Raw genomic sequence first — 17,176 nt, 5'->3', positions numbered from 1 at the left:
TACCAGGGAAGGCGTCAAACATGGATTGTTCTACATAGCCACAGGCAGGCATAAATGGGGCCCATGGATACCCCTCGAATCTGGAGGAAGTTTGAGGATCTGAAAGGAAAGTTGTTGAGGGCGAGGGTCAGTTCTGCCGGACGGAGGGTAATGGTGGAGGGGAATTGGTTGGTTCTTTTGTTAAGAAGGAAGTAAAGAGCTTTGAGGCCTTGAAGGGGTATACAAGTGATAGGGACTAAACATCCATAGTGAAAATCAGGCCATCAGGGCCAGGGAATTGGAAGTTACTGAGAAGATCGAGAGCATGATAAGTATCATGGATGTAGGTGAGAAGGGATTGACCAAAGGGGATGGAATGGAATCGAGGTACGAGGACATGAGTTCAGTGGGGCAGGAGCTGGCAGAGACAATAGGCCTACTTGGACAGGAGGATGTAGGAGCAAGCAGGAGGCAGAGTAAAAGAACTCTGGATTTAGTGGCAGTGGATGGGAGTTCTCCAGAGTTGATGAGGTCTGTGATGGTCCAGAGTGGAATCCTTTTCAAGGGACAGGTATAAGGATGTGTCTGAGAGTTGCCACCTGGCCTCAGCAAGGAAGAGGTCAGTGTGCCACAATACAACAGCACCCCATTTGTCTGCAGGCTTGATGGTAAGACTGGGATAAGTGCGGAGAGAGTGGGGGGCAGTGTGTTCAGAGGGGGTTAGAAGTTCGAGGAGAGAGGAGTGCAGATGTCTCATTGGAAATTCAAGATGAAAAGGTTCAGAGTAGGCAGAGAACCAGAGCAGGGTGTCCAAGAAGAGGAGGATGGTTGAAGACAGCAGATGGGGTCATCAATGGAATTCTTGCCAAAGAAGTGGGCTTGGAGATGGAGGTGGCAGTAAAATAGCACTGCATCGTAGCAGGCAGGGAACTCACTCAGGTGCAGGCAAAGAGGGTCAAAGGTAAGGCCCTTGCTGAGGACAGAACGTGCTGGCTCAAGAGGCAGAAAAGGTTGTTTCTTGCATTAATAAAATTTGAGTTGAAATAATCATTTGCTTCTGCCAATTACAGCTTAGGTTTAACCTCCATGACTAATTATGATCCAATTACATTCTACAAACTCTACAACTAAAGAACTGTCATCAGCCAAAATCCATTCACTCTTGTCAGCAAACCTGCGTATATTATACTGTCAAAAACCCAGATTCCAACATTTCATTCAATATCTGCTAAGCTCTAGCTGCACATCTGATGAATCCATATGAAAATATATTAAAAGAATTTAACAAGTGTTTATTGACTGAGAAAGAACTATTTTTCATAGCTATTTAATGATTGTTTCCATTAAGTATTCACATCTTCAAAAGTCTTTTTTATTGGGCATTACATTAATTCTTTACATAACTACAATTTCACTTCAGATGATTCCATTTAAAACCTGACCACATTACAAGAGTGATTTCATTTGCTAATGTCCAGTTGCTTGCACCCACCACTTGTACCTTTAACTCAAATATCTCTACTAGCCAATTCTCAAACATTCACTATTCACTTCAATGGCAATTCTAAGAAGTTAAGACATAGGAGCAGAATTAGGCAATTCAGCCCATCGAGTCTGCTCTACCATTTTATGATGGGTAATCCATTTTCCCTTTCAACCCCATTCTCATGCCTTGTCCCCGTAACCTTTCATGCCCTGATGAATCGAGAACCGATCAACCTCCGCCTTAAATACTCACAATGACCTGGCCTCCACAGCTGCCTCTTGTCGGTAATATGATCCATTTAACCATTTGTACACTACAGTTAAAATAGTCAGTCTTTCATTTTACGTAGTAACAATGGGGTAGTTATTAGATAAAATGAAAGGTCCAAAGATATGAGCCACCTACGCACTAGCTAGCACAATTTTAAAAGCGCTATTGTGCACATTTGACGTAAATTTCAAAATACAAAATCGCCAAGATCTAATTAAGGTGCAGTGAATTTGTTTTCAGATAAAAAAAGATGTGTTTAATTGAACATCTAACAATTTAAATATACATTACTAAATTTCAACAATTTTATGTAAGATTCCTTTTGCAAAGAAGGCCCTCATGCCAAATCTTTGAAAATGCTAAATGGAAATATTAGGATGTATTAAGAATGTATTTCTTGTTACACAATATTCCCATAAAACATTGATTTTACAAGGAAATTAGAAGACAAACAGTCAAAAGAGGAAAAATTCTCCAAATCAATTACAAGACGAGTTCCAGAAGTATATACCTTATCAAGATAGAACCTCAAAATAGGTGTGTTTTGAATTGACTTACACTGCTTAACTACTGCAACCTGTAAAACCTCTAATGTCCAAGTGGAATAAAACCTAAAAAGAACTAAAAATGAATCCACATTGCTCTCTCTCTCAACAATAAAGTATTTTCTAAGAGGCGGAAAATATCTTATGATTAGAATGGATGCATTAATGTTTGAAAAACAATTTCTCCATGTAGACACTGAGTATTAACACTGCATTGTCATGTCATTAAAAAAATTCAAATATGGCTTCAAATGTACACCGTTAAAGGTGGGTGAAGATATAATACATACAAAATAGATAAATTTATAACAAGATTGGCCAATTACTTCACTTTAATTACATCCAAATCTATTTGGCAAAAAGCATAGGTCTTCAAAAAAAGTAAAACCACAAACACAGTTGATTTTGTTATGTGCCATTCTTCCATAGTTATGTTCATGCCCTCATGGGCCTTAAAATGGATTATGCAAGACTCAGAACTTAAAATCTTTTGGAGAAAAAATTTCAATTTTGTTTTATAGTATTCTTTTAATTTTACTGGGCCTTTTGGCAGACTGTTTTATGTCTGCAATGAGAGGTCATGTATGATGCTAATTTATGTCTGCTGAGAAGTCAGCCAGGTAGGTCAATCATAAAGGACAAGCCTCGATACATTGGTGAATCAACATGACAACAGATCATTTTAGACGTTATCTTCTGTAAAGAGGTGCAATTAATTAATGAGGAGGAAGAACTGTGGCAACACTGTTAGAGCTGCTAGCTACACATCTAGTGAGCTAGATTCAATCCTAACCTTGGTATTTTCTGCGTGGAGTTTGCATGGCTTTTCCTCCAGGCATTTTAGTTTTCTCCTTCACTATAAGCTTCCCCTCATGTAGGTGCTTTATAGAAACTGTGGGGGTTGGGGGTGAAACTATGAAGTTCAGATCATCCATGATCTTACTTAAAGCTGGAACATGCCCAAGGGGACAGAAGACTACTTTTGCTTGTACTTTATATAGCTCAACCGATGGTATTTCATTACATTTCCCCACTGCATGATATTATTTCCCATTTTCTCATCTGCTCTTCTTTTGACCAACCTGAATTTAAGTGGGGGGGCGGGGGGGATGATTTTCTATGCTACCCAAGCTGGATAGGGCTCTCAGCTCAAAGGCAAAGTGACATTTCTCAATAAGGTGAAAATGTAAACGTTAAAATACTAAAATATTGCCACAGTCCACTCTATTACTCCCATCAGCAATAAGATCCTCTGTTCAGGTTAAAGTAGGTTTACCAGCGTAGAATACTCACTGCAGAAATGCACATTAGCATGCTACAAGACTTATGATCAAACCCCAGAATGACTAAAGACCTCAAATTATTGCCGTACAGGAAGGTGTATGGAGGATATGATCCATGAAAAAATATTTGGCGTAGGCCTTTCTCAATCTTACAGTGTCTCACCATGACAACAAATGTAAAAGGGCAAATACACGTGAAATAACTGGCAGGTGGGCACCCCAAGCAATTACATCTAAGAGTAAATACAAAGTAGGTTATTCTCAATGCTAAAGCATAAAAAAATTAAATTAAAAGAGCAAAATGTTTGGTCTTTTAAACAGTCCAAGATCAATTTTCCACACTGCTGCACAGACTAATTGCAACACAAAATTAATCTAAGAGAAGAAAGCATTAAAAATCACCACCACCTCACAACTGCTGAACACCTTCCACTGATCAATCAAGATACAAAATGAAAATGAGACTAATCAACAAATGCAAACATCCCTTTGGAAACCGAAGCGTTAATCTTCCCACACTAGAAGATTTTTTTGCTGCCATACATTCTAACAAAATTGTCCACACCACAAAGCATTTCATCCTCAACACTTTATAAAACTATCAAGGCACATTTTTGTTGATATTGCATTCACAAATTATCAACATGGAGGATGAATGAAAACAAATCTGCAGAGCAGTATACAGTTCTGATCTTATTTAAGTAGAGAATACAAATGAAGAGTTGGCCTTACATGGGAAAAGTTAGAGATGCTGGCCTTATTCTCAATGGAGTATTAAAAAATTACAAGATTCCAGAACTAGAAGGCATACTTTCAGAATAAATGACCAGCCATTTAAGACTGAGATGAGGAGGAATTCTCTCAGAAGATTGCAAACCTTTGGATTTCTTTTACTCTCAACAGCTATGGAGGATGAGTCATTGAATATCTTCAAAGCTAAGAGAGGCAAATATTACAATACAGGGAGAACTAACTGCAGGAAGGAAAGTAAAGGACAAGATCAAATCAGCCATGATCTTACTGAATGGCAGAGCAGGCTTGTCTACTCCTATTTCTTATGTTTTTAAATACCAGCAGTAAATATGATTTGTAGTTCTCCCCTACTGGTTATATTCAGATTTTCATTTCAATAGCACAAAGTAAAACTTGTAGTTGCCTTGACAGCTACCTAATGCAAAAAAAAATCAAATTGTCAAATTGCACAGGTCAATTTTGAAAATATGAAAGGAGGAGATTTTAATTGCAGTGGTTCAACCAAGCTGCTGGAAAGACACATTCTCACCATAAATTTAGCATTTACAAGTAGCCAGCAAAATTTCAAGGATAGATTTTCACAAACATCCAAGGAGATTCATGTTTCCTTCCATATACATATTTTGACTTTCAGCTCCTCAGTTGCTGCCAGCTCACAAAACAGTATCATTCCTCTAACTAATTTTGCCTTGTAACTTATTCTCCCCACACTCCCATCAATTTTACCACTCACCTTCACTACACAAATACCCATTAACCAACCAGCAAGTTTACTGAGATACGCGTGTAGAAAATGGAGTAACCCACTTGATCATAGGGTTAATGTGCAAACTCTACACACACAGCTCCAGGGTCAGGATTAAACCCAAGCTTCTGGAGCTGTGCCGCAGTAGCTCTACTGGAGGATAAACTGAGCAAGCTAAGGCTTTTCACTTTGGAGAAAAGCATGAAAGGTGACTTGATAGAGGTGTACAATAAGAGGCATAGATAGAGTTGACAGTCAGAGACTTTGGCTACGAGAGGACATATCTTTAAGGTGTTTGTAAGGATAGTTTGGAGGGTGTGGTATATCAAAGGTAGGACTCTTTTTTTTTTGGAAGCATGTTTCACTTTCTACCGGGGTAGTGTAGAGGCAGGTACATTAGGGACATCTAAGAGACTCTTAGATAGGCATGGATAAAAGAAAAATAGAGGGCTATGTGGGAGCAGGAAGGTTAGATTGACCTTGGAATAGGTTACATGATTGCACAACATGGTCCAATGGGCCAACATTGTTCTAGTTCAATGAAGTTCTAATGTCTCCTTCATATTTCTGATTTTTAAATAATGTTCAAACAAAATTCAAAGTACAGCTGGGTAACTGCTTACAACATTTCACACTCCCTCCCCCCCCCCAAAAAAGGTTCACAGAACACAACCAGAAAATATCACAATGCATTCTGAAACTTAGCATTAAAATAAGGCCACTTTTCAGCTACAAGGTACACAACTTCAAAGGTCCGTCAAGAATAATACTGCTGAGAATCTACAATAGAATAGGTGGAATGCATCTTCAGTATATTCGGAGGAAACACAGAACAACTGTTATAGAAATTCATTTTAAAGTGGAAACCCATTATTGCACCAATATAACTATGAATAATCATTCTACAACAATAAGAATTTCCAATTTCAGAAGGGATTCCCCATTTCAGGTCCAAAGTTCCTACCCAATCTTTACAATAATACTTTGTTTATTTGTTACCTTATTTCAACTAGGAACCAAGGTTAGGGCAATACGGGGAATCCAACATCTAATCCAAACTCAAAAATGCAAGGAATTTCACTTTGTTAAAACCATAAAATTCAAATAGCTCATTGCAATTTACTTTAAATATAACTGATATTTTCATATATATGCCCAATTCCTTGAAAGTTTCATAACACTTACCGGTGTAAATTCAAAGTTTTTCTCATTTGCTAAGTTTAGAATGTACTCCAATCGAAATTGGTTTTCAGGATTGGCTAAAGGGACTGGTGGAACCAATGTATTCATTGCGCCCACTATTGTCTGCAACAAAAATAAGAACAAATTTGTTCAAGCAAATTATCCCATTTCCTCCTTCATCACTCCCCACCACCCACCTTTGCATTGTGTGTTTCCTAAAGCACATCACATCCCAAATTGCTCTCACACTTCATGCCATTTCACAATAAGCAAAGTATTCACAAGCTAGAGCAAATATCCAATTCTGAAAAAGTATCAAAAGCAACTCCCAATGCCACTTCAACTGGCAAATGAAATGCAACATAATGGTAACCTAATCCAAGTGACTGGGGTTCAATCCTGACCTCTGTCATAAGGAAAAGATGGAGAGGTTTGTTGCTGGCAATGCTGCACTAATTAGATGTGCAGATCCTTGAGAAGAGCAGTTCTTCAATTAACACTTATATTTAAGAGTGATTGGACTAGAGATCAATCAGACCACAATTAAACCTGAAAATTAAAGTACTACTTCAATAGGGGTTAACAAAGGTCGACAATTACAAGTTCTAAACTGGTTAATTTCAGTTAGGAAACTTGGATTTTGAATGGCCTGAAGTCCAAAACTCCAGTCAGAGTTGTATTTGAAAAAAAATTAACAGACTGATCATCTTCAAACCATTACCAGGGAGATCAAATCAATGGCTAAGAGCTTGTGACAGAGACTGAAGTGGCTTTGGTTTTCTCAATACAGTGGATTCCGGTTAATTATGACACATCAGGACCAGCACATTTTGGCCTAATTAAGCAGCCCACTTGATCCCAATTAGCAAAAGTTTCACGGAAACAGTTAAAAAGGTATAAAAAGACAAACTAAGTAAATTATGTTTTTAAATGAAATACAGAAAGCAGAACAATACTACTGCAGTACTATAAGACTGTATTACTTTCTAATAAGAGGAATTCGTCCAGTGTACGCTGCAACACACACAAAATGCTGGAAGGACTCAGCAGGCCAGGCAGCATCTATGAAAATAAGAGTACAGTCGACATTTTGGGCCAAAACCCTTCAGCAGGACTTGCTGAGGGGTTTCAGCCCAAAACGTCGACTGTAATCCTTTCCATAGATACTGCCTGGTCTGCTGAGTTCCTCCAGCATTTTGTGTGTGTTGCTTGGATTTCCAACATCTGCAGATTTTCTCTTGTTTGTGATCAGTCTACACTGCCATGTTCTTTTGACTGACTGTAAATGAACAAAATCAGTGCTAACACCTAGTGCAAATAATGGACCGTCTTTATACAATGTTTTCAACGACTGCATCCTTCAAATCTTCATTTTTATTAACATTCAAGATGATTGTTGATATCTTCAAATTCTTCATAGTTTCTAAATTGCTGAAGTAGTGAAAATGTTTCACTTTCACTCTCAGACATTTCTGGCATTTCCAAGCATGAATGCTTGAAACCACAGTGAGCAAAACAGTTCTGAATAGTCTTGCTGCTTATTTCTTGCCAACTATCACTGACAAAAATCACTTTTTGAACACAAACACACACAACTGACCCTTTAAATACTGTTCGCTCGAAGCACAGTGTAGCGGCTAACAGACACGCCAGTGTGCACGACTAATGCTAGTGAGAAACTGTTCAGCAATAGACTCCCACCCCACCTATTTTCTAGATTAATTTTTTGTTCTTTAAGAGTAGTCCCAAATAAGTGGCTGTCCCAATTAACCAGAATCTACTGTATTTAGTTGGAGGAAATTTCCTCCCTTCCAGTACTGGATGTTTAACAGTTTCACAATTTTGAGACAATGATAGGGTTGACAGAGGTAAGGGCAAGATAAAGTTAGCAGGGTGACATCAGCTCACATGTTTACAGCAAGGCCCGGTTTCCATATGTTGCCAAAGGGCAGCAAAGAAATATAACACAGAAGCAGGGAGTGTGATGGCAATGAATTGATCCATGAGGGGCATCAGATTTACTATATGGACAGACAATCCATTTAAACAATTCAAATGCACACACATCCCTGGTGAGGGACTGCAGGATAGTGGTATGGTTATTACAAAGTCTACATACAGACAAGCAGAGGATGGCAGGAAGAGATAATCACCTGCAAGTCAGAATTACATTGTACACTATACATTTTATTCAGCTTTTAACCAGCAATATCAAGTGTAAAGCATGCACAAACAAGGAAGACAAAGATAAGGGTTTACCTCTATAGCTTCTTTAATATTATTTTTAATATCTTGAATTTTCCGTTTTTTCTCACTAAAAAAATATAGAATTTTAATAAAATTGCATAATATTGCAGTAACAGGTACAATTGGCATTTAAATTCTTCTAACTGAAAACCAAAAACATCTAACAGTTTGTACTTTACATCAACATTAAATGTAGTAGAAATCAACATTAAGTTCAGGAAAGGAGCAGCTTCAAACACTCGTTTAACACATTAATCCCAATGCTGCATAAAACTGAGTTTAATTCAGTGCCCAGATGGATTGTACAACATAAATATTTAAAATTAAACTGCTGGGAGAAGTGATCAGGGCATGTGGGACACTGTTAAAGCAGACAACTCCCTCCTGGGATGAAAACACAAGTTCAAGCTAACCATCTGCTGGAACTGGCACACTGGCTACCAATTTCAGATCAAACCTCTTATATTAATTGAATATTGTATTATATGAAAGTCCACATTGCAATTAACTTTGAGTGCAACACTTGCTTTCATAGAAGATGCACATGAATTTTCTCCACAAAAACCACCAAAAGCTACAAGGATTTCTCACTTCATGAAACAATAAAAGCAAACCACACAGGTCCAGTTTCTAACAAAATAATTAATCAACAAAATATAAAAAGCAGCAAGTTGAAACTGGAAAGAGGTGATTCACAACAGATCTTACGTGATATACAACAGGTAAAATTAATGCAAACGTCCCAGCACTTCTGGAAAACATTAAAGAACCAAAGCTCATCTTCCCTTTGCCCCTCTAATCCATAGGCACTATATCGTTGGTTGCCTACTGTGTAAACTACTGGACCACATTTCTACAACGCATCCATTAGGTTTTTGCAGCAGCCACGATTGTATTAAGTTTTCAATTTTAAATCTAGTAGCTACAAGTGAGCAAACACTTCATCTGCAGCTGTACACACATATACAAATCTCTACCAAATAAAATGCAAGGCTCCAACTGGGCAACATAGTGTACAAGCAGTAGACATCCAAAACCATCTTTTAGAAATGAACTAGTATGAAAACTGCCTCTACAATAAAACAGAAGAGCTTCAGTAGCTAATTATATTTAAAAAAACAGCAGTCAATAGAAGTGTGGAGAGGGCAATATAATGTTTATGTCAAAAAGTAGAAGGAAAAAGAACTGTTATGTTGGCAGCCATGTTGCAGAAAAGGGGGACTGTGGAAGGAGGAAGAGAGTTGCAGTAACAGAGAAACCAGAACAGAGAAAAAATACGAATGCAAGCACACATTAAAAGCACCCCACCCCTCTGCCAAGTTTAGCCATGCCGGTAGGAGAAAGAAACTGTACTGGCTTCAGAGAAAGATGAAAAACAATATTGTCACTTACTCGGCATGAAATCCATTGACGTGTAAAATTCGCATCTGTTTGACGATGGTGCTTTTACCAGATTCACCAGCTCCTGCATTTAAAGAAATGCAATTTTGAAAAATAAACATTTTTTTTAACTCGAAACCGTGGCGAATGCACCAGTGGCTCCCCTTCCAACAACTTTTGCAAAAACCTAAACACACATAAAATACATTTTGACTAATTCCCCACCACTCCTCAATACAAATGCAAAAATAGGCTCTCAAAAAACAGAGGCCTCTATTTCCTTCCAACCCAATATAATTTATGTATTTAATAAGAATACGTACTCCCTCGTTTTATCATCTTAAATAGATTAGAAAAACATAGGTTTTTAAAATATCTATGCCTTGTCAACAAGCTTAACATTTCTGGTCGACTGCAGTCTCTCTCGTACATAGATGTCATATTCACTGTTAGTTCATCGACCCATTTTATTCATTTATTTAAGACTTAAAAAACACATTGAGCAGCAAGTGGCCTCCATGTTCAGCATGTCATCCACAGCCCTCCCTCTCAGCTTGTCGGTTCCCCATTCAACAAAAGCCACTCTTAAATGTCACCAATCACGCAGTTAGTTAATTTGCTGCTGGTAGAGGGACAGAGAAAAGGGACATGAAGGACTGAGTGTCAAGAACTTAGGAAAAGTCCCTTTCAACCACGACGGCAAGCGAGCCTCCATGTTGTGTTATTTTACCCCAAACACCCCCCCCCCCGAGGCCCCATAACTGAACCCAGCACCGGCTGAATAAAACCGGTCGCCTACTCCTAGCTCCTCGGCCCACTGGCTATTCCCCTAGTAAATTATGGAGAGGGAGAGAATAACGAGGATTAATATAATTTAGTTCACACGGTAGGCCTTCGCTTTACATCTTCCTCCTGAAGACATCTCCCCCCCCCCATACACTATCATCACCGATGCGGCTTCTAGATGTTTCCAGGTGCCGGGGCTCGGCTCCCTACCCTCCAGCCCCACCGGCCAGATCACATACCTAGCAGCAGCAAGCGATGCGTGGCCCGGTAGATCTGCTTGTCCTTCTGCAGTTGCTTCTCGATCTTCTTGTTGGCTTCGCGTTGCGCCTTCTCCTCGTTCCTCTGGTCCTCGGTCTTGCTGTTCCCCAAGCAGCCCATGGTCATCAGCGAGATGAGCGGCCAGCAGCAACCGCCGGACTCCCGCGGTACAGCCACCCTTCAAGCACCGGCCACACACGCAAGCGAGCGAGCGATCGGGCGGACGAGCGACGCCGGCCCCCTCCCCCTTTCCTAGCGCCAGGCCCCGACCGACCGTCAGCGCCGGGCCTTCACTCCAGCTGCCCCCGAGGGAGGCGTGGGCGGCTGCGTGGATGTCGGAGAGCGGGGAGAGCAGCAAGCGCCGGGCTCTCCACCTCCACCTCCTCCCAGCCAGCCACCCTCCTGTCGCCCAGACACCAGCAGCGAGCGCTGGGCCTGCGAGCCCTGGGTCCGCCCAAATAATAAAATGGAGGGCAAGCGAGAGAAAGAAAAAGAACGGGGCAAATTAAATGTCAATTAAGTAATAATCCCGTTCGGCCTCCGCTGGGCCCGCCGCCGATTTCTACTCCACTGGCCTGGCCCCGCCCCAGGCGGCTTTCGCCTCGCCGACTGTGCGCGGTTCTCGGGTGGGTGGCCTGGCTGCTCTGGTACCGGTCAGTCGATCAATCGGGCATACAGCAGGCCCGCTTCCCGTAGTTCCCTCAGACACCGACTATCCTCTTCGGCCTCCCTTTCTTTCCAAATTATGTATTTTTTCTCCGCTTCTGTTCCTTCCTCCTTCTCCCAGGAAATTAATGCACAAACAATATTGCGAAGGTAACAAATGGAGCCGAGGTAAGGCGGTGGCTTCAGTCTCCCCTCTCGTTTCTCTCTAATTCCTCCTGCTCGCTCTTTTCCTCCGGCTGATATGCTCCCTCAGTGCCACGGTGTAAATTTCCTCTTGCTCGATTTCTCACTTATTTTCCTCCCTTGGGTAGATTAAGAGATTTTTTTTTTCCTCTTTTCCCTCCCGTGGGATAGAGTCTGTTTTCCTTCAGGGTAAACCGGATTTCCTTTCGGTTTGAATTCCCCGTGTGCGAAGGTCCAGCGTTTAACTCCCCACCGGTGGCGTTTCTTCTCCCTTCTTTTCCCTGGTGAATTGTTTTTCTTCCCTCCCCCCTCCCCGAATAAATCTTCCCTCTTTGCTATAAACACGAGTTCAGATCTTCTGGGTATTAAAAATAAGTGTCTGTCTCTTCTTATTTATCCCCACGTATGTAAATCACTGGGTTGTTGAAGATTTCTATATATATATATAATATTTTTTATACCGAGCAGCCCTTCCTGCTGCTGGGTATGTGGAGAAGCAGAGAGAGTCATACACACACAAACGGGTGGGGCGAACACCAAGCTCACTCTACGCTCACATGATAACAGCGTCACCGCACTATAAACCAAGGCGCTCTCTTCAAATATTGCAACCGAGGCAGCACCGCAGCACTATATAAACTGAGGGGAAATCTAAACATGGAATAACTCATTTCTTTTTCTTGCGCTACTTTCGCATTGGTTTGTATTTCGTTCAAAACTATTCATTCTGATTAGCTACACAAACACGAGGAAATCTGCAGATGCTGGAATTTCCAGTAACATGTTTTAACATGCTTTGAAGTTGAAGTTTGCAAAGTTATTCCAAAGACTAGAGTGATCTGACTATCAGACCTTGGAGGAAGCAACAAGAGCAAAAGAGCGGGCATACAACAGAGCAAAAATTAGTGGGAAGTTAGAAGAGGTAAGCTAGCCAATAACATCAAAAATGAAACCAAAGTTTTTTTCAGATATACAAAGAGTAAAAGAGAGGCAAGAATAGATATTAGACCTCTGGAAAATGATGCTAGAGAGGTAGTGTTGGCGGGGGGGGGGGCGGTTCAAGGAAATGGTGGATGAACTGAATAAGTATTTTGCATCGGTCTTCACTGGAAAACACTAGCAGTATGCCAGAAGTATGAGAGTGTCAGGAGGCAGAAGTGAGTGCAGTTGCTATTCGTAGGGAGATGGTGCTTGGGAAACTGAAAGGTCTGAAAGTAGATAAGTCACCTGGACTTGATGGACTACACCCTAGGGCTTTAATAATAATCTTTCAAGAATCAATGGCTCTGGGGGACTGGAAATTGCAAACGTCACTCCATTCTTCATGAAGGGAGGGAAGCAGAAGAAAGGAAATTATAGGCCAGTTAGCCTGACCTCAGTGTTTGGGAAGATGTAAGAGTGGATTGTTAAGGATGTGGTTTTGGGGTACTTGGAGACACATGGACAAAAAAGGCCGTAGTCAGCATAGTTTCCTTAACGAAACATCTTGCCTGACACATCTGTTGGAATTCTTTGAAGAAATGACAAGCAGGATAGACAAAGGAGAATCAGTGGATATTGTTTACTTGGAATTTCAGAAGGCTTTTGACATAGTGCACACATGAGGCTGCTAAACAAGAAAAGAGCCCAGGAAGAATACTGGCATAGATATAGTGTTGGCTGATTAGCCGGAGGCAAAGAGTGGGAATAGAGAGATCCTTTTAGGAAAGGCTGCCAGTGACTACTGGTGTTCCACAGGGGTTGGTGTTGGGACCGCTTCTTTTTACATTGTATGTCAATTTCCAAAGAACCTTCTGTCTAGTTATGGTAACTTCACATACTTCATGTCCCATGACACCTGGAACTTCCACCATACTGTTAGTATCGTCCACAGTGAAGACTGATGCAAATTACTTAAATTCAGTTCATCTGCCATTTCGTTGACCCCATTACTACCTCTCCAGCATTGTTTATCACCGGTCCAATATCCACTCTCACCTCTCTTTTACACTTCATATATCTGAAGAAACTTTTGGTGTCCTCTTTAATATTATTGGCTAGCTTACTTTCATATTCCATCTTTCCCTTAATTACCTTTTAGTTGCCTTCAATTGGTTTTTAAAAACTACCAAATCCTCTAACTTCCCACTAATTTTTGCCACTAATTATGCCTTCTATTTGTCTTTTCATTTGGCTTTGACTTTTCTTGTTAGCCACAGCAGAAACATGCCGTTCAAAATCAGAAGTATGATTTTGGGATAATGACTCTCAGCGATCCTCTAGAAGGCATTCACGCAAGACTTTCAATGGGGAGAAAATACAACTCACTTCAGGAAATGGGGCTGGAGCATTATAAAGTGTAAGATCCATTCATCCTATTCCATTTCTTATGCAAGAAAATTCTAGCCATCTTTAAAATCCAGAGTATCAACCTGGAAATGTATTCACTCTATGAATGAACACTATATGAAATGGTTCAACAATTCACAAGTAAAATGTAAGAAATAAAATGTTCCATAAAACATTGGTTTCTTTTAGTTCTTTCATGCTACAGATTTATTTTTCTCAGCCTGAATGAGAGGAATAGTGCAATTTTTTTAAATAAAGAGTTGTATTCCCAACTATTCACATCTTCAAAGTTGTGCAAAAGATATCATTCCAAAAACCTCTGGATAACTTTCCATTTGGCTTTTCTTTATTTCTAAGCTTTCAAAGGCTATTAGAACACAAGATCCATCACAGCTCAGTCCAATTTGCCCTCACCCAAAACCACATATAATGATTAATTTTGGTTTAACCCATCATCAGAAACTCAAAAGGAGGGGTTGTATTACAGCATCTAGAACCATCTGCTTGGTTGCACATATTGAGATTACCTTCTTGGGAAAATTAGACATGTTTTAAAGGTACAACACTATGGGGGGAGATTACCAGGCAGATTGATGAATAGTTTCAAGAATTTGCTCAAAGCCTCTTTGAAGAAATGCAACATCCCTATTGATACCTGAGAATCTCTACCCAATGAAGGCTCAAAGCAAAGAAGGGGCATTTAAGTCTTGAGAACAAGAAGCATGGAAGGTCCTGGGTAAAGAGAGAACAGGCTGAGTACACCATCTCACAAACTGTACACTGGACCCCATGGGCCTCCACCTGTTTCATCAGTCAACAAGTCAATGGTTCCTACGTTGGTTCATTAGAGCATAGAAAACCAGAGTGAAAGTAATCCTCAAACCTAAGGGACCACCTAAGAAGAAGAAAAAGATCTAAGAGACGCACATAAAAATCGCTGGTGAATGCAGCAGGCTAGGCAGCATCTATAGGAAGAGGTACAGTCGACATTTCGGGCCGAGACCCTTCGTCAGGACTAACTGAAAGAAGAGCTAGTAAGGGATTTGAAAGTGGGAGTGGGAGGGGGAGATCCGAAATGATAGGAGAAGACAGGAGCGGAAGGGATGGAGCCAAGAGCTGGACAGTTGATTGGCAAAAGGGATATGAGAGGACTGTGGATCATGGGATCATGCGACTCCCTTGTCCATTCGTACCCCCCCCCATCCCTTCCCACTGATCTCCCAAGGATCAGCTATTCCGGTTGCGCAATGAACCAGAATTGAGTAGAATGTTTAAGGTAAAAGAACCCTTAGGGCAAGTGATCGAATTCCCCCTGAAATCCTAAAATTTGAGGCGGAGAAGCTAAAGTCAGATGTATCAGTATTACAGTGGAGTAAAGAGAATTACAGAGGCATGAGAGAAGAGTTGGCCAGAATTGATTGGAAAATAATACTGGCAGCGATAACAGCAGAGCAGCAATGGTTGGAATTTCTGGAAGCAATTCAGAAGTCACAGGATATATACATCCCAAAGAGGAAGACATATTCTAAAGGAAAGATGACACAACCATGGCTAACAAGAGAAGTCAAAGCCAAAGAGAGGGCATATAATAGAGCAAAAATTAGTGAGAAGTTAGAGGATTGGGAAGCTTTAAAAACCAAAAGACACAACAACAAAAAAAGTCATTAAGGTAAAGATGGAATGTGAAAGTAAGCTAGCCAATAGCATTAAAGAGGATACCAACAGTTTCCTCAGATACATAAAGTGTAAAAGAGAGGTGAGAGTGGATATCAGACCATTGTAAAACGATGCTGGAGATGTAGTAATGGGGGACAACAAAATGGCATATGAACTGAATAAGTATTTTCCATCAGTCTTCAGTGTGGAAGACACTAGCTGTATAGTGAAGGTTCCAGGTGTCAGGAGGCATGAAGTGTCTGAAGTTACCATAACTAGAGAGAAGGTTCTTGGGAAGGTGAAAGGTCTGAAGGTAGATAAGTCAGCTGGACCAGATGGTATACACCCCAGAGTTCTGAAAAAGGTGGCTGAAGGGATTGTAGAGATATTAGTAATGATCTTTCAAGAATCACTGGATTCTGGAATGGTCCATAAGACTGGAAAATTGCAAATGTCACCCCACCCTACAAAAAGGCAGAGGAGCAGAAGAAAAGAAACTATAAGCCAGTTAGACTGACATCAATGGTTGGGAAGATGTTGGAGTCGATTATTAAGGATGAGGTCTCAGGGTACTTGGAGGCACATGATAAAATAGGCCATAGTCTGCATGGTTTCCTCGAGGGAAAATCTTGCCCGATAAATCTACTGGAATTCTTTGAAGAAATAACAAGAAGGATAGACAAAGGAAAATTCGTTGATGTTGTGTACTTGGAATTTCAGAAGGCCTTTGACAAGGTCTCACACGAGGCTGCTTAACACGTTACAAGCCTATGGTATTAAAGGAAACATTGTAGCTTGGATAAAGCAGTGGCTAATTGGCAGGAGGCAAAGAGTGGGAATAAAGGGAACCTTTTCTGGCTGGCTGGTGACTAGTGGTGTTCCACAGGGTTCTGTGTTGGGACTGATTCATTTTATGTTATATGTCAATGATTTGGATGATGGAATTGATGGCTTTGTTGCAAAGTTTGCAGATGATATGAAGAAAGGTGGAGGGGAAGGTCATTTTGAAGAACTAGAGAGGCTACAGAAGGACTTAGACAGATTAGGAGAATGGGCAAAGAAATTGCAGATGGAATGCAATGTTGGGAAGTGTATGGTCATACACTTTGGTAGAAGAATTGAAAGGGTTGACTATTTTCTTAATGGAAGGAAAACAGAAAAAAAAACAGAGCTGCAAAGGGACTTGTGAGTCTTCGTGCAGGATTCCCTAAAAGTTAATTTGCAGGTTGAGTCTGTGGTGAAGAAAGAAAATACAATGTTAGCATTCATTTCAAGAGGACAATGTAAAAGCAAGGATGTATTATTGAATCTTTATAAAGCACCGGTGAGGCCTCACTTGGAGTATTCTGAGCTGGTTTGGGCCCCTTATCTTAGAAAGAATGTGCTGAAACTGGAGAGGGTTCAAAGAGGTTCACAAAAATGATTCCAG

The 17,176-nt window shown here is 40.5% G+C and overlaps 1 protein-coding gene across 2 annotated transcripts in view; it reads right to left on the bottom strand.

The window, feature by feature from the left end:
- The window catches only part of gnas (GNAS complex locus), a 353,499-nt gene that overhangs the window by 205,656 nt on the left and 130,667 nt on the right, over positions 1-17,176 (bottom strand). The window contains exons 1-4 of one of the 2 annotated variants that reach the window (XM_063041592.1): positions 10,896-12,248; positions 9,883-9,955; positions 8,503-8,557; positions 6,247-6,366 (exon numbers count right to left, since the gene is read on the bottom strand). In XM_063041592.1, coding sequence (XP_062897662.1) covers positions 6,247-6,366; positions 8,503-8,557; positions 9,883-9,955; positions 10,896-11,040 — 393 coding nt within the window. In that variant the 5' untranslated portion in view covers positions 11,041-12,248. Of the gene's footprint in view, positions 1-6,246; positions 6,367-8,502; positions 8,558-9,882; positions 9,956-10,895; positions 12,249-17,176 lie in introns of those variants that run through there. The other variant, XM_063041591.1, reaches the window with a different exon arrangement.

Source organism: Mobula hypostoma, chromosome 2 (assembly GCF_963921235.1).
Source record: "Mobula hypostoma chromosome 2, sMobHyp1.1, whole genome shotgun sequence".
In the NCBI taxonomy this organism is placed as follows: Eukaryota; Metazoa; Chordata; class Chondrichthyes; order Myliobatiformes; family Myliobatidae; genus Mobula; species Mobula hypostoma.
This window is presented reverse-complemented; position numbering and strand designations above follow the sequence as displayed.